At 36.8% G+C, this 21,675-nt stretch overlaps 1 protein-coding gene across 3 annotated transcripts in view; it reads left to right on the forward strand.

Annotated features, from left to right (window-relative positions):
• WWP1 (WW domain containing E3 ubiquitin protein ligase 1) overlaps window positions 1-21,675 on the forward strand; it is a 121,919-nt gene that overhangs the window by 45,725 nt on the left and 54,519 nt on the right. For 2 of the 3 annotated variants that reach the window (XM_030937434.1, XM_030937435.1), the window contains 4 exons: window positions 7,331-7,468; window positions 7,561-7,627; window positions 10,963-11,147; window positions 20,684-21,020. In XM_030937434.1, the coding sequence (XP_030793294.1) occupies window positions 7,331-7,468; window positions 7,561-7,627; window positions 10,963-11,147; window positions 20,684-21,020 (727 nt within the window). The remainder of the gene's footprint in view (window positions 1-7,330; window positions 7,469-7,560; window positions 7,628-10,962; window positions 11,148-20,683; window positions 21,021-21,675) is intronic. The other variant, XM_030937436.1, reaches the window with a different exon arrangement.

The raw sequence follows: 21,675 nt of genomic DNA on the forward strand, positions 1-21,675 counted from the left end.
GATGGCATGTGTTATTACAACCATTTATAACCTTAAATAAAACCCAAGACTCACCTCACATAAATTATTTGTATTGTTTTCCTCAGAATACAACTCACTGCGGCTTATTAGGGAGATTGTTCCAGTTCTTCACATTTAGGTCCTAGTGAGCTTTCATCCTTAACCTTCATCTGTTCTGTATAAGCCCAGTTGGTTGATGCCCAAAGATTTTGCTCCTTTAATCCTCTAATACATTGTCTCAGAATGTTTGTGGATTTAAGCCATCATTTGTGCCTCAGTTAACCTTCAGTTCTGTGTTCAGGTCACTTGAACAACATTCCAAACTATGGAAATTATTTATTTGGCTCTGCAGAGATGTGTGGTATTTTTAGCTTTCTTTCCTTCATGTCACCAGTGTGAGATACTGATATCTGAGGTATGTTTCACTTACTCAGCCTCACTATTTCTTAAAGTATATAGGAGAAAGAAAAATCCCTCTATTGTCACAGATAAACAAAGCTGGGACACTGTTTAGAGGGGTTAGGACATACTTTAATCAGTAATATGTTTTTGCAATAAGGAAGAGATTCCAGCATGAACCGAACCCAACTTTGATTTGTATGGAGGTTACTGGGTCTTTTAAAAGGAGAATGAAGGAGTGGGGGCGAGGGGTTCAATGGAGGCTCAGTAGAGTCAGTAAAATGAAAAATTACAAAAGCTTGGTCAGTGTAAATGCAATTAGGCCCTTGTGTTTGGTAGATGGCAAGTAACAAAGTCAGAATTCTGTCCTCCCACAGAGACAGGGAGACAAAAGCCCTATCCTTCCCGATGATTGCATTTTAAAGGAATGTCTTTCAGGCCCTTGAGAAAGACACTCACATGTTATAGGAGACAGAGGAAGTATTTACCATTGTAAGCCCTTTTTAGTAAAACCTCTAAGAAGGAGTAGTCGGGGGCCTATCATCAGGTGTTGGCTACAACAGACAGTAAATTCTTTTGGCAGCCTTAAGTTTTCTCAGGCAGGCGCTTTAAGGGGAATTAGGGTTATCCCTAAGAGCCTTGAACTGTTAGGAACTATGGTAGTGCTTGTTGAAGTCTTTCAGTGTGTGTGCAATGGTGGTCCAAGTGGTGCTTGTGGTAGTGAAGTTGTCGATGAAATAATTTGGGCTGAGTTTGCAGTTTTTCTAGGCCAAATCAAGAACCTTCTTGAGGCCTAGTCAAGAAGGTTCTGAGGACCCTGACTAGAGTTTGATTAAAGAGAGAATCTTTGTCACTATACCCATAGGTGAAAACTGTAGGAATAGTATAGCTAACATACACATTGGAGTATATTCAGAACTTCACTTTGTGTTTCAATTTTGAGACTGAGAGAACCACTTTAAATATTCCAGAGAGGAGTGAGATGGCTGCCATTCAAATACTGATAATTAGACCGAGGTTTTTAATTTATTTATTTTTTATGGTGTTAATAGAACCAAGAGCTTAGTTTTTGTCAAGGAAAGCATTTTGAAATCCATTAAGGTCATTTCAAAGTAAATTATGTCCAAAATGATTTATAATGAATAATCCTCTCTTTATATTGAATGGTGGGGAAATACAGCAGAGAAATCTGTCATTTGTGGTACTGGACAGAGCATAATCAAATTTGATTTTATTTTATAATTTTCTTTAGCCTTATTAACTGAGTGAATTTGCTTATTTAGTTTAATTATTTAGTTTATACTAAGACAAATTTTGTTTTATAAATTCACTTACTATCAACACAAACTCAGACATTTTGAAGTCAAAGCTTTGAATAAACAGTATTTTCACATTCAGTGATATAAGTGCCTCTTTATTCTTTAGAAATTTTTTTGTATTGAAATTACAGGGAGGTAAAAGGGAATGCAAAGTTTTCAGGAAGTTCAGCTGCCTTCCTGAAAAGTTCTGCTAATTTATATACACAATGTAGCATATGGCAGTGCCCATTTGTAAATATTTGCCACATTAATAGGTAAAAAAGATGAGTTTTATTATCAAAGCATTTCTTTGATTATTAATAAGGTCAGATGTTTATTAATCATTCATACTTCATCATTTATGATTGTTTCATGCTCTGTACATTTTTTTATTGGTTTGTTCAGTTTTTTTCTCACTGATTCATAAGAGCTGTTATTTTTTTCTCAGTTAATCATTAGTCTTTTTATTTTTTAATTTGTATTTATTTATTTTTTTTGAGACAGGATCTCACTCTGTCGCCCAGGCTGGAGTGCAGTGGCACGATCTCGGCTCACTGCAACCTCCGCCTCCTGGGTTCTAGCCATTCTCCTTGCCTCAACCTCCCGTCAAGGCTCTTAGGGATAACCCTAACTACTTAACTTTGTGAGTAGCTGGAACTGCAAGCATGTGCCACCATGCCTGACTAATTTTTGTATTTTTAGTAGAGGCAGGGTTTCTCTGGGTTGGCTAGGCTGATCTCGAACTCCTGGCCTCAAGTGATCCACCCACCTCAGCCTCCCAAAGTGCTAGGATTACAGATTTATTATAAATAAATAAGTATATAAATTCTGAAATTTTTGGTTACATGGTAGGAAGTGGGAGCTTAACTTTGTGAATTGTTGAACATTGACTCCTAGCATGATATAATGAAAAGACTTAGGAATTAGAAAACTTTGCTATTATTGGGACTGTCACTAACAAGCCATGTAACCTTATGTATTCATTTTGTTTCTAAAAATTTGGTTTATCTCATACTTACGAGTACGTTGGCCATTCTCTAAAATGGCCTCCAAGCTTTCATACCTTCTGGTGTTCCAACACCCTTCTGTAGTCCCCTCCCACACTGCGTCAGAGATGATCTGTGTGATCACTAGATTATGGCAGAAGTGATGGTGGACGACCTCTGAGACTTAGTCGTACAGGCATTTCAGCTTTTGCCTTGTTCTCTTGGAGTACTCACCGTGGGAAATAAATCAGCAACCATTGGGAAGACTCTCACAAAGCCCTGTGGAGGGACACTGAGGTCTCCTCTCAGCAACCAGCACCCCCACCTGCCAGATGTGTGTGTGCCCCTCTTGAGTTCTCGGCAATAATGAGTGATTATTGTTATTTTTAGCCAGTAAGTTTTAGGATAATTTGTTACTCAGCAATAGATAATACATTGAGCAGTTTTTAAAAACTGCTTCAGAATGTGGCTCTGAGCTAAATAGAAATCTGTGAAACACGTTTTCAACAAATCCATGATTTACAGAACAAATTACCTACTTATATACTTACCTCCTCAGAGACTCAAGTTGTTCTGTCTCAAATTGCTAGAAGGTATGAAAAAAATCAGCTTCTGCCTTACAAGAGTAAGTTCCCCTAGGACAGGACTACCTTAATCACTTAGTTTAAATGTTTCTTAAGCACCTACCTTCTCTCAGCTGCTGAGGATACGTCATTGAATTAGTTGGACAAGATCTCTCTCTGCTCTGCTAGAGATTTCAGTTTGTTTGGGAAGGTCGACTGAAAAACAGAAACATTCTTTTAGTGGTAAGTGCAGTGAAGGAAATGAGCAAAGCAGTGGTAAGGAGGTCTCCTTTAGGCTGGTCAGGGTTTGTCCTGCTTCTTCCCCAGCTACAGTGCCTGGCACACTGTAGGCACTCAAATATTGAATGGATAAATATGTCTGAGTTGGTTTGTTTATACTGTGACAGAATGATATCCTTTTCCCTCTGACACACACATATACATTCACATGTAGATGGGAATTATTTATGTGATTGTCCTTCTAGTTTTATGATCCAAAATGTTATAACTCAATCTTCCATGTTCAGAATTGTAAAATAATATATACTGTAAACACCCTCCCACTGCAGAATACCTAGGTACTGGATTGAACAAATCTTTGCGGCATTGATGATTTTGCAAAAAGGTAGAGAACTGTTATTCTTTTAAAAGAGAAAAAAAAAAAAAAAGCCAGGAGATGAGGGGATTGGGGTAAAGAAAATCTCATGAACCAGAATTAGAATAGTCTGCCATACCAATAGCAGATTTAATGATGCTGAGCTTTTGGCTAATAGCCAGATATAAGGGAGCTGAACTTGAACTCCTCTAGTCACACTCTTGGGCGTACAATGAAACCACTGCAAAATTAGGGCATATCATCAAACAACTGGTAAAAATTAGCTTATAATTAGTTTAAGCTAACGTCAGAGAATAAACATAAGGGAACAAGCCACCATAAGCAGAGGTTTTCCGTAAAGAGACAGATTGTAAACATTTGAGCATGTAGGCCATATAGGGTTTCTGTTACACCAATTAACTTGCCATTGTAACGTGAAAGCAGCCATAGAAAATAATGTAAATGAATGAGTGTGACTGTGTTCAAATAAAACTTTATTTATGAAAAATAGGTAATGGGCCAGATTTTTGAGGAGATATTTTAAGAGAGAATGGCTGCAAGTTTTTGAACACTAATGAAAAACATGAGTCCACAGATTCATACTGTCCCAAACAAGAGAGCAAAGAGAAAGTCATACCTAGTGACCAGGTCACTAGGTGACCAGGTCAGGGTCAAACCCTGACCAGCCTAAAGGAGACCTCCTTACCACTGCTTTGCTCATTTCCTTCAATGCACTTACCACTAACAGAATGTTTCTGTTTTTTGGTCTACCTCCCCATATCATAGTGAAATGCATAATACCAAAGACAAATAAATTTAAAAAGCAGCTGTAGAGAAAAACAGGGTATTTGCAAAGATTTATGAATTAGAATTGCAGAATTAGTAATAGGAGAAGACAGTGGAAAAATATCTTCAAAAAGTTGAGAGGAGATCATTACCAATATAAAATTATATGCCCAACAAGTCTGTCTTTTGAGGATGAGAATGCAGACATTTACAGATAAATAAAAAGGAAAGAACTTACCAAGAAACACACTAAAGAGATTTTAAAAGGCTGTTCTTTAGGAATCTGGTCAAACAGCTGTATATTTTAAGGAGAAACCAAATCACCAAATTCCAGACACTTGAAACCATGGGAGATGACAAGAATGAAATTGAATGTCAGTCAATATAGTTTTCTTCAGATATTGATTATTAGAGAAAGCTGAAATTCATGCTTTTGTAGTTTTCTTTTTTTTTTGAGAAGGAGTCTTGCTCTGTCGCCCAGGCTAGAGTGCAGTGGCGCGATCTGGGCTCACTGCAGCCTCTGCCTCCCAGATTCAAGCAATTCTGCCTCAGCCTCCCAAGTAGCTGGGACTACAGGTGCCTGCCACCATGCCCGGCTAATTTTTTTGTGGTTTTAGTAGAGACAGAGTTTCACCATGTTGGCCAGGATGGTTTTGATCTCCTGACTTTGTGATCGGCCCACCTAGGCCTCCCAAAGTGCTGGGATTACAGGCGTGAGCCACTGTGCCTGGCTGCTTTTATAGTTTCTTTGTGTGTGTGCTTTCATATTTCCTTTAGTTTTTCTAGTTGTTTAATTAGTTTTTTTTTTTTGGTTTTTTTTTTTTTTTTGGATGTAAAGTAGAATTGAGGTCTGTGATGCTACAAATGGTTGGGGTATTCTATAAGGTCTTCTTTTATTACATGGTTTAAACTTTTTTTTTTTTTTTGCAAACAATTTCTTTTTCTTTCCTTCTTTCTTTTTTGAGACAGAGCCTCACTTTGTTACTCCCACTAGAGTGCAATAGTGCATTCATCATTTGCTGCAGCCTTGAACTCCTGGGCTTACAGGATCCTCTCATCTCAGCCTCCTGAGTAGCTGGGAATACAGGCACATCCCACTGCACCTGGCTAATTTTTAATTTAAAAAATAAAATAGAGACAGGGTCTTGCTATGTTGGCCAGGTTGGTCTTGAACTCCTGGGCTCAAGTGATCCGCCTACCTCACCTCCCAAAATGCTAGGATTAGAGGCATGAGCCACCATGCCTGGCCTTTGGCCTTAACTTTTAAATTTTTTATAGAGACTAGATCTCACTGTGTTGCTGGTGTCAAACTCCTAGCTCAAGGGATCCTCCTGTGTCGGCCTCCCAAAGTGCTGGGTTTACAAGTGTGAGCCACCAGGCCTAGCCACAAAGAATTTCTGTCCAGTGATTAGTAGTTCTAGATTTTTGTCTTGTCTTTTCTGTACATAGATAACTGTGAACATATTTATTCTGGGCATTTGGTAGATGGAGAACCTCCCCTCCCCACCCAAATTTGTTAAATATAGGAAAGATCAAAGTTAAGGACTTCATCTAAAACGTGAAATGTTCCCTGATTGCAAAAACTGCAGAAAGCCACTGAAGATCAGATTGAAGTATTTGGCCTCAGTTTGAATAATAAAGTGATCACTGATAACTTTCTCTTTTAGTTTTTATTTTTAAATTATAAATTGACAAATTGTAGTTGTATATATTTATGGGATACGGAGTGATGTTATGATCAATTAATACAATGTGGAATAATTAAACCAAGGGTATTAACATATCTGTCACCTCAAATACTTATTTTTTTTTTTGTGATGAGAACATTTGGAATTTACTGTTAGCAATTTTAAATGTACAACACATTATTTACTGTGTACATCACACTGTGCAATATCTCAAAGAAACAGAAATTCCTTCTAACTGAAGCTGTATCCTTTTACCTTCATCTCTCCTTTTCTCTAAGCCCCCTCTAATAACTATTAATATATAGTCTAATATATAGAAATCTAATATATCGCTTAATACATAGTCTAAATATATAGTCTAACAGAAATTGAAGCAAAATGACCTTGAATTTAAGTAAGAACTAGTTGTTCTAATAATGAGAAGGAAGTATTTATCCTAATATAAAAACGATGATAAACGATTGTCACAATACGTAGCATTTATCGAGCATGTAAACTGTGCCTCAGAAGTGGTGCTAGGGCTGTCTGTATGGTTTTGCATTTGGTCCTCAACACTGTCCCTTTAGTTTGAAATCCATCGTCTCCATTTTGTAATTAAGAAAGCAAGGCCTAAAGACGTTTGAATAAGTTACTGAATACACGGCCAGTAAGTAGCAGAACTGGAATTTGAAACCAAACTTACTTGACTCTTGTGCAGAAATTTTGCCTCAGCCACAAGAGTCCTCTGTGGTACCTTAAGCTGAAAAGCAAGTTTAGATAATTGATACACTTATTATTTAGATGTATTTATATGTTCTCCAACATTTATAATATGCACAGAAGCAATTAAAGGTGATATTGAAAGCATGGGATTGAGGGGGAAAAAGGAATTACTTAACTAAGTGTCAAAGGCGTGCAAAGAATTCCTTCCAAATGTCAAGTACTGAATTAGAGTGATTCTTGAAATGTAATTTTGATTTCTGAAGCATTTTTATGTATGGCAAAAGCTTTTAAATTAGAATATTCTTCTTTCTAGTGGAAAGAGTGAAAGAACAATTAAAACTTTCCTTGGAAAACAAGAATGGCATAGCACAAACTGGTGAATTGACAGTTGTGCTTGATGGATTGGTGATTGAGCAAGAAAATATAACAAACTGCAGCTCATCTCCAACCAGTAAGCTAACTTTATATGTTTGTAAAATTTAAAGGAAAAAGAATGAGCAAGAAGTATATAAAAACCTAGTTTCTTTCTTTCTTGTCGTTCAGTAGAAATACAGCAAAATGGTGATGCCTTACATGAAAATGGAGAGCCTTCAGCAAGGACAACTGCCAGGTAGAATATTTTATTTGAATATGGGTGGCGACATGATGTGGAACATATTTCCTGAGTAAGAATTTTTATATTTTACCTTAGTTTAGAATTTGCCACAGAATTTAGAAGCTTATGTCTAAACATGTCATTTGGTTAATTCTTGTGAAAGTAGCTTTTTAAAAAATTACAGCTTTATTGAGATATCATACATATATCATGAAATTCACTTTTTAAAAGTATATGTTTTAGTAGTTCTTAATATATTAACATAGTTGTGTTACCTTCTCTACTGTGTGATTTCAGAACATTCTACCCTAAAGAGTAACCATGTATGCATGAGTACTCACTCTCCATTTTTCCCTGTGCCCATAAATCTACTTTTTCTGTGTCTGTGAATTATCTATTCTGGCCATTTTATATAAATGGATTCATACAGTATGTGACCTTTTGTGACTGGCTTCTTTTTCTTAGCATGTTTCAGAGTTCATTTATGTTGTAGCTTGTACAGTGCTTTATTTCGTTTTATTGAAAATGGCTTTTTAAAATCTGTATTTAGACATATTTGTAAGTACAGTCAGTTACTGTGGATAAATAGGTATCATACCGCTCTCTGGATTGGCATTATGCTGTAAATCATGAGAAGGTAAATGCTCCACAGATTGTGGCCTTCTTTCAGACATCATTGTGGCCTTCCCTCAGATAATACCATTCTACCATTTCAGAAACTCCCTGGCATTCACAGTTCATGACAATTAATAGAGGCTTTTTTGTTTGAAGTAATTTAAATTGGAATAAAAGTAAATAATAGATCAAATAAAGTGGAATTAGCACCTGAAAATATAAAAATATACTGTTGTAAAACGGACTCATTACCTTTGAAAAAGCATACTGGTATATGACAAAGTGTGACCTTTATTAATCTATAGTTATTAGTATCGTTTCTTCTAACTTGCCCTTTAGTGATTCTCATTAGACCACTTGAACAGATAAGTATGCCTTCTGAATGTATATTTGGCTTAAGTAAATATATTTAATGTCCATGTAATTAAAAAAATTTTAGATGGGTAGAGGAGCTTGAATTACTACCAAATATTGTCGATTGCATAGTAAGACTCTTTGAATTAAAGATTAGTTCTATAGTACCAGGAGAAATTCAGATGGGTTATTTTACCTAGACTTCTGAATCACTGATTCTTTCTAGTTGCCTGGGGAGGGGTGTACAAATCACAATCATTTCAGTCTTCACCTGCCCAAACTTCCTAAACACATCTTGTTCCAAATGTATAGGTGACAAGGGAAAGGAGGGTGGGATTCATTAATCATTTGTTCATTCAACAGATACTTACTGAATGCCTGTTTGATGCCAGACATTAGTTCAAGTACTAAGAATACCAGCCGTGTTCCCATGAAATTTACATTCTGGTGAGATAAAGGTAGATAGTAGGCTGGGCATGGTGGCTCATGCCTATAATCCCAGTACTTTGGGAGGCTGAGGTGTGCAGATCATGAGGTCAGGAATTCCAGACCAGCCTGGCCAACATGGTGAAACCCCGTCTCTACTAAAAATACAAAAAAATTAGCCAGGCATGGTGGTGCGCACCTGTAATCCCAGCTACTTGGGAGTCTGAGGCAGGAGAATTGCTTGAACCCAGGAGGCAGAGGTTGCAGTGAGCTGAGATCACGCCATTGCACTCCGGCTCTGGGTGACAGAGCAAGACTTCGTCTCGGGGAAAAATATATATATACACACACACACACACACACACATATGTGTGTATATATATGTGTGTGTGTATATATATAGTAAACAACAGAAGACATAAATACACTAATTGGACATAGCGATAAGCCCTATGAAATCATTTAAACGGGACAAGATGACAGGAATGGAAGGGAGCCTATTTTTAAGAGATGCCAAGGAATCGTCTCTGAGGAAGTGTGATTTGAGCTAAGATTAATAAGCCAAGAATGAACCATCTGTGCAGAGTTCTGAGGGAAGAACTTTAACCTTTTCTGATAATTTCATAGTTATTATGTTTTACCACCTGGCATATCATAATTTGTAATAAACATTTGAAGACTGTTCAGTATGTTTTTGATATTCAATAAAATTGATATCTGCTGCAAAGTGAGCAAGGATGAGCTCAGAGAGAAATAGGTTAGAGAGAAGATGGGATAAAGGTGTGGTTGATTTTCAAAAGATTTGTTGGCTAACCAGGAGAGTGACATGATGATCTGGTTTGTATTTTTAAAACAATGCTCAGGCTGCTCTGTGGAGAGTAGATATGGGATGACCTGTGTATTTGGAAAAGCACTCCTGGCCACTTACAATTTCCAATTCCTTTAAAATTTTTTTGTTTTGTTTTTTTTAAACACTATGTCTCACCAAATCGCTCAGCTCCTTCCACTGCCAATAAGACTTAAAATGTTTGATTTTGTTGTTAGAGTTACTTACTTGCTAATGTATATACTATACATTTTTATAGTTCTGGGATATAATATTTAGCTTTTTTGATCATCCTGTAGTCATGATTTTAGTGCCTAGTATATGCTAATTTGTAATCAATAGTTGAAGACTGTTTTTCACTTATTTTTCAAGATTTAATAAAGTTGCAATAGTTTCACCCCAGGTACAATGGCTCACACCTATAATCCCAGGACTTTGGAGGTCAAGATGGGAGGATCGCTTGAGGCCAGGAATTCGAGACCAGCCTGGGCAACAAAGGGAGATCCATTCTCTACAAAAGTTTAAAGAATTAGCTGGGCACTGTGATGCATGCCTGTGCTCTTAGCTGATCAAGAGGCTGAGGCAGGAGGATTACTTGAGCCTAAGAGGTTGAGGCTGCAGTGAGCCACTGCACTCCAGCCTTGGTGACAAAGTGAGACTCTGTCTCTAAAAAAAAAAAAAAAGAAAATTTACAGTAGTTTGTACTTGATTTTTATGATTCATATAATTTCATGAACTTTCTGAAACTACTTTTAGAGCTTTTAAAATAGATTAATATTAGTCTTAAATATTTAAAATGTACAACTTGAGTATTGTTGTGAGAGACCTTATTTACTTTGACTTAGTATGTTTGTATACCTCAGTATTTTTTTATGTGCAGAATGGATATACTTAGAACTGAAAAGTAATTAAAACTTTAATATAAAACATGTCATATCTTTGTTAATTATGTCCCATTTTACTTGAAATATAAGAACTCAATTGTTTAGAAATAGAATCTAAAAAATTTTTTAAAAAGAAATAACAAAAAAGAAACTTAAGAGAACTCAATAAATAATTCTTATGAAAATTCTCATGAAATGTTGTTGACTTGTACTTAAATGATTGAAATAAATCATTTTTTTTCAAGGTTGGCTGTTGAAGGCACGAATGGAATAGATAATCATGTACCTACAAGCACTCTAGTCCAAAACTCATGCTGCTCATATGTAGTTAATGGAGACAACACACCTTCATCTCCATCTCAGGTTGCTGCCAGACCCAAAAATACACCAGCTCCAAAACCACTCACATCTGAGCCTGCCGATGACACTGGTAAGCAAGGCTATTTTTGACACCTTGTTTAAAGGAAAAGTAAATAAAGTTTATGTATCCATCGATGCCTACACTTCCCTTTTTGTGCAGTCCAGTCTTTTTTTTTTTTTGTGAGATGGAATCTCGCTCTATTACCCAGGCTGGAGTGCAGTGGTGCGATCTCGGCTCACTGCAACCTCTGCCTCCTGGGTTCAAGCAATTCTCCTGCCTCAGCCTCCTGAGCAGTTGGGACTACAGGCACCCACCACCACGCCCAACTATAAGTTGTTGTATTTTTAGTAGAGACAGAGTTTCACCTCTTTGGCAACTGGCTGGTCTCGAACTCCTGACCTCAAGTGATCTGCCTGCCTCAGCCTCCCTAAAGTGTTGGGATGACAGGCATGAGCCACTGCACCCAGCCTGTGCAGTCTTTCTTAATATTCTAGTCTATGATAGGAATTTAAAAATTACAATGCCTGAAATTTTTCCTAATAATTTGAAACTTTCTGGATTGTTTAGGAAGATATTTCAAAAATATTTTAGAGGTCAGAACTTTTACTAAGCAAGTGCATATATGAGAGCTAGATTCTTAAGCTTTACGCCACAAAAAGTACTGTGTAATTCATGATATAAAATATGCTTCTGAAAGAACTTTAGTTAATTCATTGATTTCTTAGTAAAAGTTAGTAATGAATGGTTCTTTTATCCCATCTTTCAGTATATAGATTTATTATTCTTGGCATCTAACTTGGTGGAAAAATGTACTGGGAGTTGAATAGCTCTCAGAAAGTTTATTTTCCAAAAATAAGCTTTACTGTATTATAGAAGGAATGCGTAAGGAAGATGTCCTCTATAATCCTCAGTGGACTCAGTTATAAGATTCATAAATGTTTTGTTTGGTCATTGTATATTAACTCTTTCAGGTGAGTCTCCTGAAACTTCAACATCTTAGGATGTTTTTAAGATTATTAGCACACAGGTTGGGAATTAAGTTGAAATCCTGGTCTTTTTATTCAAGAGCCTGTATTCTTCCCTGTGTTTGTCCATTTATGGGAAAGTATTCAGAAGTAGAAATACGTAAAGAAGCAATTCAGTATTTACATTAAAATAGATGGACCTTTTTGATAATGAGTCTTCTTTTTTTTTTTTTTTTGAGACAGAGTCTCACTCTGTTGCCCAGGCTGGAGAGCGGTAGCAGGATTTCAGCTCACTGCAACTTCTGCCTCCTGGGTTCAAGAGATTCTTGTGCCTCAGCCTCATGAGTAGCTGGGATTACAGGTGTGCACCACCATGTCCCCCTAATTTTTGTATTTTTAGTAGAGACGGGGTTTCATCATACTGACCAGGCTGGTCTCAAAATCCTGACTCAAGTGATCCACCTGCCTCAGCCTCCCAAAGTGCTGGGATGACAGGCGTGATCCACCGTACCCGGCCAGTAATAAGTCTTAATTATGTATTTTTACCCAAGGTTGGTATTTGGGGCATGTTTACCAGGAGTTGTCTGAGAGTTTTTGTAAACATTGAGAACTGACACATGAATGATATTTTTAAAATTTAATTTCTTTAATAATGCTCCCCTTAAAAAAAAAAATTAAAAAAAGAAGTAGACTAAACAATGGTTTCCCAAGTACTTACAGTAGGTAGAGTTTTTTAGTCTTAATTTAAGGTGGCTAGAAAACAAAGAGAATACATACAACTATTATGAAATTAATGAGCAAAGTTCATGTATTTTCTGATTTTCACCTACTTTCTAGTAAGAACATTTGTCTGTGAGAGTTCTGTTAGCAAAGCAGAAAAGGAAATATCATCTTGGATTATTCAGATTATTTCTAAATTAAGAACAGATCAGTTAAAATTGCTACTATTTCTAATACAGGTGGAGTATCTCTAATCTAAAAAATCTCAAATATGAAATGCTCCAAAATCTGAAACTGTTTGAGCATTGACTTGATGCTGAAATTTCAGAAATGCTCACTGGAGCATTTCAGATTTTGGATTTTCGGATTATGTAAATGCACATATTCCAAAATTTAAACAAATATCTGAAATCTGAAACATTTCTAGTTCCAAGCATTTTAGATAAGGGATATTCAGCTTGAATATGGATTTGGAGGTTTCGCTCTTATTCCTAAAATATTCAGCTGATTTAATACATCGGTGAAAATATCCATTGACCACTAATTAGTTGTATGTTTTGGCATGTGGATGTATTCAGATGTTGATGTAAAAAGGAGAAGAAATTGAGGCTTTCCTCATCGTAGAATCTTAATTTATACCTCTACAGCTTGTCTGATACTGTATAGATTCTTTCCATTGATAATAAGTTCAGTTCTCACATTTCTTTCTTATTTATCCTTGCCTAAAATTTTAAGGTCAAAATAAAACGAATGTGAGGAACTAGAAATGAAGGTCTTATCGTAATTCTCATGACATTGCATAGTAACTGTAAGGAAATCTATGACAATCTGAAAAATAGTTATAATAGCTCCTATTTGTGCCCTGCATGTTCTAAATAGTATATATGCATTAACAGATTTATCTCTCTCACAATAACTCTTTGAAATAGGTGGTAGTATTTTTCCTTTTCTCTGATGAAGGAACTGAGGCACTGAGAGGGCACAGCTAAGAAATAGAAGAACTGTAATTGACATTCCACTATCTGGCTATTGATTCTGTGCACTTTGCTTTCTTCCTATTCATTTTGATGTGTGTGATTTTTATAGGATCTCAAAGCTATACTGTTCATCTTTTATGCTGCTAGGCTTCAAATAGCATTCCCCTAGCCTTTTCACCACCTCTGATTATTGCTAGTGACATCTGACAAAACAATCCAACTGTCATCATTCTATTGGCCGGTTTACAGAGGCTTCCGGAACCTGTTCTGTTGGTAGCAGCCATTTAACTGATGTCTTTTGGATGATTGTTCATCACTTAATAGGAGGATGAATTCAGGTATCTTTTCAAGGAGTGGGTAATCCCTGTCCTTTTAAGGTGTTGGTGTAAGATGGCATTACTTTTTCTAATTAAGGATTTCAAAAATTAGCTTTTATTTTTGGAGATGGGATGGAGGTGTGTATATTCTATGTATAACATGTTAAATGTTTTTACGCCCTTAATCTGCAATTCCACAAGCTTGAAATCTCTGAAACCAAAAGGTTTTTTTTTTTTTTTTTTTTTTTTTGGTAAACTAATTTGATGGCAAAATGGCTAGAACTGATGGAAGGCTATTTATGGTTTTTACTTATCGTGCTTACTATGCATATCTCTGCATTTTGCTGCAGAAATATTAATGTATTTAATCATGATGTGTGACCCCTAAACCCCCTCCAAGTATAGTGTAATATACAATATATATGCCATTACCTTTGTTTGTTTGTTTTTTTGAGACAGGGTCTTGCCCTGACTTCCAGGCTAGAGTGCAGTAACACCACCATGGCTCACTGTAGCTCCGACCTCCTGGGCTCAAGCGATCCTCCTGCCTCAGCCTCCTGAATAGTTGGGACTACAGGCATGTGCCACCATGCCTGGCTAATACTAAGATTTTTTGTAGAGATGAGGTCTTGCCATATTGCCTAGGCTGGTCTCAATCTCCTGGTCCCAAGCAATCATACCACCTCAGCTTCCCGAATTGCTGGGATTACAGGGGTGAGCTACCATGTTGTCCACTGCTACCTTTCTAAATTTCACAAAGTTTTGAATTCTGGAACACACCTGGCACTTAAGGTTTCAGATTAGGGATCATGGGCCAATACTAAGGGGTTTGAGACAAATGATATATTTTTGTCAAAGACAGTATTATACATGAAGGCTTCCCCCTCCTCCAACTCCTGTTCTTTTGAAGCTTGAGTAAGGGGATCCATTTGACAGTTTAGTTGCTATGAAGATTGGCAGGTATTCCAGGTTAAAATGGGAGACAGTCATAATGTAGTAATCCTAGCACTTTGGGAGGCCGAGGCAAGTGAATCATGAGGTCAGGAGATCGAGGCCATTCTGGCTAACACGGTGAAACCCCATCTCTACTAAAAATACAAAAAATTATCCGGGCGTGGTGGCGGGCACCTGTAGTTCCAGCTACTCAGGAGACTAAGGCAGGAGAATGGCGTGAACCCAGAAGACGGAGCTTTCAGTGAGCCGAGATCGCACCACTGCACTCAAACCTGGGCGACAGAGCAAGACTCTGTCTCAAAAAAAAGTTTAGATTTAGCCTCTGACAGGAGGTAATGTGGTGTCTCAGCTCAGCCACTTACCATGTTAACTCTGTAACCGTGGACAAATTTAGCATCCTAAAAATTTATGAAAAGAGGATAATATGCGACTACCTTACAGAACAGTTTTGGAGGTTAAATGAGATAATCTAAAACATAATAGTCCTTGGAGAGTGGTATTTAAGGAAAATATATTCTTTTCCACTTTGTTCCTCTGGTCATAACTTCTAGTGTAAAATAACTTTCTCTAATATGTAGTTATTATTTTATTAATCAAGTAGATCAGAGCTCAGTGTGGTAAGTTTCGTGGAGAACTAAATGATATCACAAGTTTATTGTATTTTTTTTTACCTCTATAAATATACAGAAAGTTGCAAAGAAATGTATAGGAAGGTCCCATGCACCCTTCACCAGCCTCCTCCAGTGTTAACATCTTGTACAACTATTTAGTATCAAAATCAGGAAATTTACATGAATATAACCCATAGAGCTTGTTCACATTTCACCATTTCTACCTGCGTGTGTCTGTGTGTTTCTGTACAGTTTTGTCACGCATATGGCTTCATGTACCACCAGTTCAATACAGATACAGTACTGTACCATCACCAGAAGACTCCTTCATGATGTACCCTCTTTAAAGCCACATCCACTCTCAAGTGTGAACTGAATATTAAAGAAACTTGCTGTGTATATGCAAACAGTTATTTTTCATATCGTAGTTTTAAAATGGAGAAAAAATGGTATTTACTCTAGTATTTCTACTTTTTTCTTCTTTATATTTGAATGTACTTTTAGAGTGAGGACAATTGCATCGTGCTTTGAAATGGATATACCATAAAGTTCATGCGAAACTTAACCTCTCAAAGACTAAACATAAAGTTAGGAAGATATGTCTTATAACCCAGAAGTCATAATGGCTGAAAGTAAGGCTTGGGATACGTTCATTAAGAAACCAAGTCAGCGGGTGTGGTCTTATGTCTTGTGGAGATGAGATGGTTTGCCTAAGCTTCTGCTATCATACCTGTTACATAAGATTTTAATTTTTTGCCCCATGTTTCTGCATGAGCAGGGAGCCTACCATCCTGTCCTTCCTCTTTCCTTTTCCTTTCCTTCTTTTTTCGGTTTTATCTGTTCAGTCTTTCTTATATCCATTTGTCAACAGATGTTTATTTTGCAGCTACCATAGGCTGCACACTGCCAGGTGAGGTGGCTGGGCACATAGGTATCAGAGTTTCTCAATTTCAGCACTATTGACATATTGGCCCAGGTAATTCTTTGTTGTAGGGGGCTGTCTTGTGCATTATATTAATAGAATGTTTAGCAGTATTCCTGACCTGTGTCCACTAGGTGCCAGTAACGTCTTACCTTCTCCTAGTTGTGATGACCAAATGCATTTGCAGACATTACTAAATGTCTTTGGAGGTGGGGAAAGCAGAATCTTCCTAGTCAAGAACCATTGATATGTATGAACAGTGATCTCTCCAATCAAATATTATTGTGGTATCTTAATGCAGTTCTGAGCAGTATTGAAGAACAAACATTTGTTGAATTATTGAATAGAAATAATTTGTTTCTAAGCTAGCTTTTTCAAATTAATAGACTTTATATTTTAGAACAGTTTTAGATTTACAGAAAAATTGGGCAGATTGTAGAGTGTTCCCATATGTCCTCCCACCCCACTCAGAGTTTTTCTCTTATTAACATTTTGCATTACTGTGATATGTTTGTTACAATTAATGAACCGTTATTAATACATTGTTATTGACTAAAGTCCGTAGTTTGTATAGTTTGTATTACCTTACATTAAGGTTCCTTCTTTGTGTTGTACTGGTTCTGTGGGTTTGAGAAATTCATATTGTCATGTTTCATTTGTTCATCCCTCAAACCCTTTGCAACCACTGTGTTTAAATACTGTCTCTGTAGTTTTGTCCTTTCCAGGATGTTACATAATTGGAGTCCTACAGTATGTGTAGCCTTTTCACATTGGCTTCTTTCACTTAGCAATGTGCATCTAATGTTTCTCCATGTTTTTTGTGGCTTGACTTCTCATTTCTTTTTATCACTAAATATTCACTTATTAAGGCTCCTTGGTTACTTCAGTTTTTGGCAATTGTGAAAAACATTGCTATATACATTTGTGTGCAGGCTCTTACGTGAAAATAAGTTTTCAATTCATTTGTACTGAGGAGTGAGAGTGGTGGGTTGTGTTTTTAAAGTATGTTTACTTTTGTAATGTAAGGCCAAACTGTCTTTCAAAGTGTCTGTACTCCTGTATTCCCACTGCAATGAATGAGACTTCGTAGCGCTTTGCATCTGACCAACATTTGCATTTCAAGGAGAGTTTATTGTGTATTACTATTTTAACAATACTGAATCTTCCCATTGAGAGATATTTTATGTCTGTATTCATTGTGTCTTTTTAGTAATGTTTTTTAAAATGTTTTCTTCACACCGGGTGTGCGGTGGCTCACGCCTGTAATCCCAGCATTTTGGGAGGCCCAGGCTGGGGAATCACTTGAGGTCAGAAGTTCAAGACCAGCTTGGCCAACATGATGAAACCCTGTCTCTACTAAAAATGCAAAAAAAAAAATTAGCCAGGTGTGGTAGCACATGCCTATAATTCCAGCTACTCGGGAGGCCGAGGCAGGAGAATCACTTGAACCCGGGGTGTTGAGGTTGCAGTGAGCTGAGATCGCACTACTGCACTCCAGTCTGGGTGACAGAACAAGACTCTGTCTCAAAAAGAAAAAAAAAAAAAAAATTTTTTTTTTTTGTGTAATCTTGATGTTGATCTTGTGTCTGTTCATTTTGCTGAAATGTTTTAGCTCCAATTAGTTGGTTCTAATGGGTTTTTAAAAAAATTTTTCTTGTGTGTTCTAAATAATCTATTTGTCATTTTCGTTACAAATGAGTTTTACTGTCTTCTTTCCAATGTTGTTATGACTTTTCTTAATGGATTTTCAAATATAATCAATATTGAATTGGCATGGTAATTGTGATCTTCCTTGTTTTGTTGCTGATTTTAATTACTCTTTTTCTTTTTCTTTTTTTTTTTTTCAGACAGTCTTGCTCTTTTGCCCAGGCTAGAGTACAGTGGCATGATCCCGGCTCACTGCAACCTCCACCTCCTGGATTCCAGCGATTCTCCTGCCTCAGCCTCCTAAGTAGCTGTGATCACAGGCACACACCACCACACCCAGCTAATTTTCCTATTTTTTGGTAGAGATGGGGTTTCACCATGTTGGTCGGGCTGGTCTCGAATTCCTGACCTCGTGATCCACCCGCCTCGGCCTCCCAAAGTGCTGGGATTACAGGCATGAGCCACCGCGCCCAGCCCTGATTTTAATTTATTCTTGATCTTAATAGAAGTTCTTACAATAGGCTGTAATCCCAGCACTTTGGGAGGCCATGTAATCCCAGGTATGTAAAAACATGCCTGTAATCCCAGCACTTTGGGAGGCCAAGTCGGGTGGCTCATTTGAGGTCAGGAGTTCGAGACTGGCCTGGCCAACAAGGTGAAACCCCGTCTCTACCAAAAAATAGGAAAATTAACTGAACTTGGTGGCAGGCGCCTGTAATCCCAGCTACTAGGGGAGTTGAGGAAGGAGAATCGTTTGAACCCGGGAGGCGGAGGTTGCAGTGAGCTGTGATTGCACCGCTGCACTTCAGCATGGGCCACAGAGTGAGACACCATCTCAAAAAAAAAAAAAAAAGAAGTTCTTAAAATGTTTTACAATTATTGTATATTAATGACTATAGGTTTGTGATAGATAATCTAGATTACTTGTGAATTTTTCCTGATTCTTCTTGTCAAGTATTTTACCAAGATTTTCTTGAATGCTTATAATCATATGATGTTTATCCTTTAATCTGCTAACATAGTAGATTTTCTAATGTAGTTTCCTAATATCAAATCATCCTTGAATTTATACATGATGTTAGTCTATAGTCTTCTTGTTCTGTTGTTGTTCAGTTTCAGCTTTGAAAGGTTACAGTACCTTCCCAGAATGAGTTAGGACACTCCTTTTCACTTTTTCTCGCCTAATGTATTATAACACCTTAAATAACAGGAATGATCTATCTGATAAAGGCTTCATAGAATTTTCTCAGAAACCTTGCTGAGCCTGGGGCCTTTAGGAGCGATGGTATTAGAACTTTCATCACCTTTTGCATTGCTACTCTGATTTGTCTTTTTTTCTTTCCCTTGAGTTAGTTTAGCTAATTTCAAACTCATTGATAGGAAATTGCACGTGGTATTTCTAATGTTATTTATATTAAACATGTTTTCTTTATAAAACTTGGAAAGGTATATTTCATGGTTTCTCCAGCTTTCCTGATTAAAAAAATCATATGCATTTGTTGAAAATGCAGATCCCCAGGTTCCTCCCTAGCGATTTCCCCTAGAGATTCAGTAAGTCTAGTATGAGGACTTAGATATTATATTTTCAGTAAGTTCTTGAGTCATATCAACTGCATTAGGAAATTCTGATTTTTTTGGGGGGGTCTTTTCACCAAAATTCATTTTCTTCTACTTACTTTTTTCTTTTTTTCTGTGCCTGGAATGAATTCTAAGCTCTTTTATTACCTTCCTTTCTTACATCTTTGGTACTTCTTTGACCATGTCCAGTAGCATTTAATCTGAGTGGGTTTTTTTGTCATTAATTCTCCTAAAATTTGTGATTATGTCTCCCCCTGCCATTTCCATTAGAACTTTGATATGTGGTTTTCCAGAAGGTTTTATTCTGTAATCTATTCACCCTTACAATTTTAATTTGACTCATTTTTATAGTGACACATAGTCGAAGTAGATCAATCACACTTAAAATGAAAATTAGGAAAGCTGTGTCACTGGATTGCAGTACTGGGTTTTTTCTTGAAAAAGTGTAGAACAGGTTCTTGTAACCCCTATAGTACTATTTTAAGAATTGATGCCATCGTATAGTTCCTACTATTGGCAAAACAGTTTGACGTTAGCTACCATTTACACAAGAGAAGAGCAATTGAAAGGGATCATTTTTCAAAGTTTAGATGGCTCATACAGACTTCTCAGAATTGATGATTTGGAGGGAAAACATTGGTTATCTTAATGTTGGTGTCTCTCTCCTTAAGGTTGTTATTATTATACATACTTAAATTTTTATCATTTACATATTTATCCCTGAAATTTTGAGCAACAAAAACTCCATTTTATTTTATGTTACATATTTTGAAAAGATTACTTTGTCTGCTGTTTGGAGAATGGATTGTAGTTGCTTAGTCTGGATTAGGCTCTGAATAGTGTAGTCGATTGATTAGGTAAGTGATTGCTTTATCATTACTTGATAGATTGTTTTATTAATTTTCCCTTCTCAGTTAATGGAGAATCATCCTCATTTGCACCAACTGATAATGCTTCTGTCACGGGTACTCCAGTAGTGTCTGAAGAAAATGCCTTGTCTCCAAATTGCACTAGTACTACTGTTGAAGATCCTCCAGTTCAAGAAATACTGACTTCTTCAGAAAACAATGAATGTATTCCTTCTACCAGTGCAGAATTGGGATCTGAAGCTAGAGGTATATTAGAGCCTGACACCTCTAATTCTAGAAGTAGTTCTGCTTTTGAAGCAGCCAAATCAAGACAGCCAGATGGGTGTATGGATCCTGTACGGCAGCAGTCTGGGAATGCCAATGCAGAAACCTTGCCATCAGGGTATGTTGAATTTTTTAATGTCTGACTTGCATTTAAGTAGCAACTCTGTGTTAATATATGACTATTGAATGTGTGTATAAAATGTTTTCATTGTTCAGAACTTCAAAATCTAAGTTGGGATCTGAATCATACTATTTATTTACTTGCTGCAAAGAAGTGCTTTTTGAAACTAAGAACAATTGCTCATCTGGTTGAAATATATGTAGTATGAAGGGAAAACAAAAATCCTGATGTTAATCAGCAAAACCCTCTTGATTTGATTCTTGGTTTATTTTTACTTTTCATAAGAATGACCGTGATACTCCATATAGTATCTTCAGTTCTCTAGCATCCTTGGTGGTCTGTTGCCAGACCTCATGCTGGAGAGCAAATAGCCCTTCTTTTCCTCAGCTAATAAATTGAGTGCTGGGGAGTCACATACCTTGCTGATTGACGATTAAAAACACAGTTTTTCATTGCTGGTTAGTAATTCTTAAGCTCTTTTAAGTTTCTCATTATAATTATTTAGCTCCCCATGATTTTCTTTAAAGAGTATTCTATATGTTTATTCCATTTGATCATCTCCTCTGTATTCATGTAATAATTTCTTTGTCCTTTGGCACTGATAATACTAATATTAATTAATGATTAATTGTCTCTGCCTTCAAGAAGCTTA

The sequence above is a fragment of the Rhinopithecus roxellana genome, chromosome 9 (assembly GCF_007565055.1).
Source record: "Rhinopithecus roxellana isolate Shanxi Qingling chromosome 9, ASM756505v1, whole genome shotgun sequence".
In the NCBI taxonomy this organism is placed as follows: Eukaryota; Metazoa; Chordata; class Mammalia; order Primates; family Cercopithecidae; genus Rhinopithecus; species Rhinopithecus roxellana.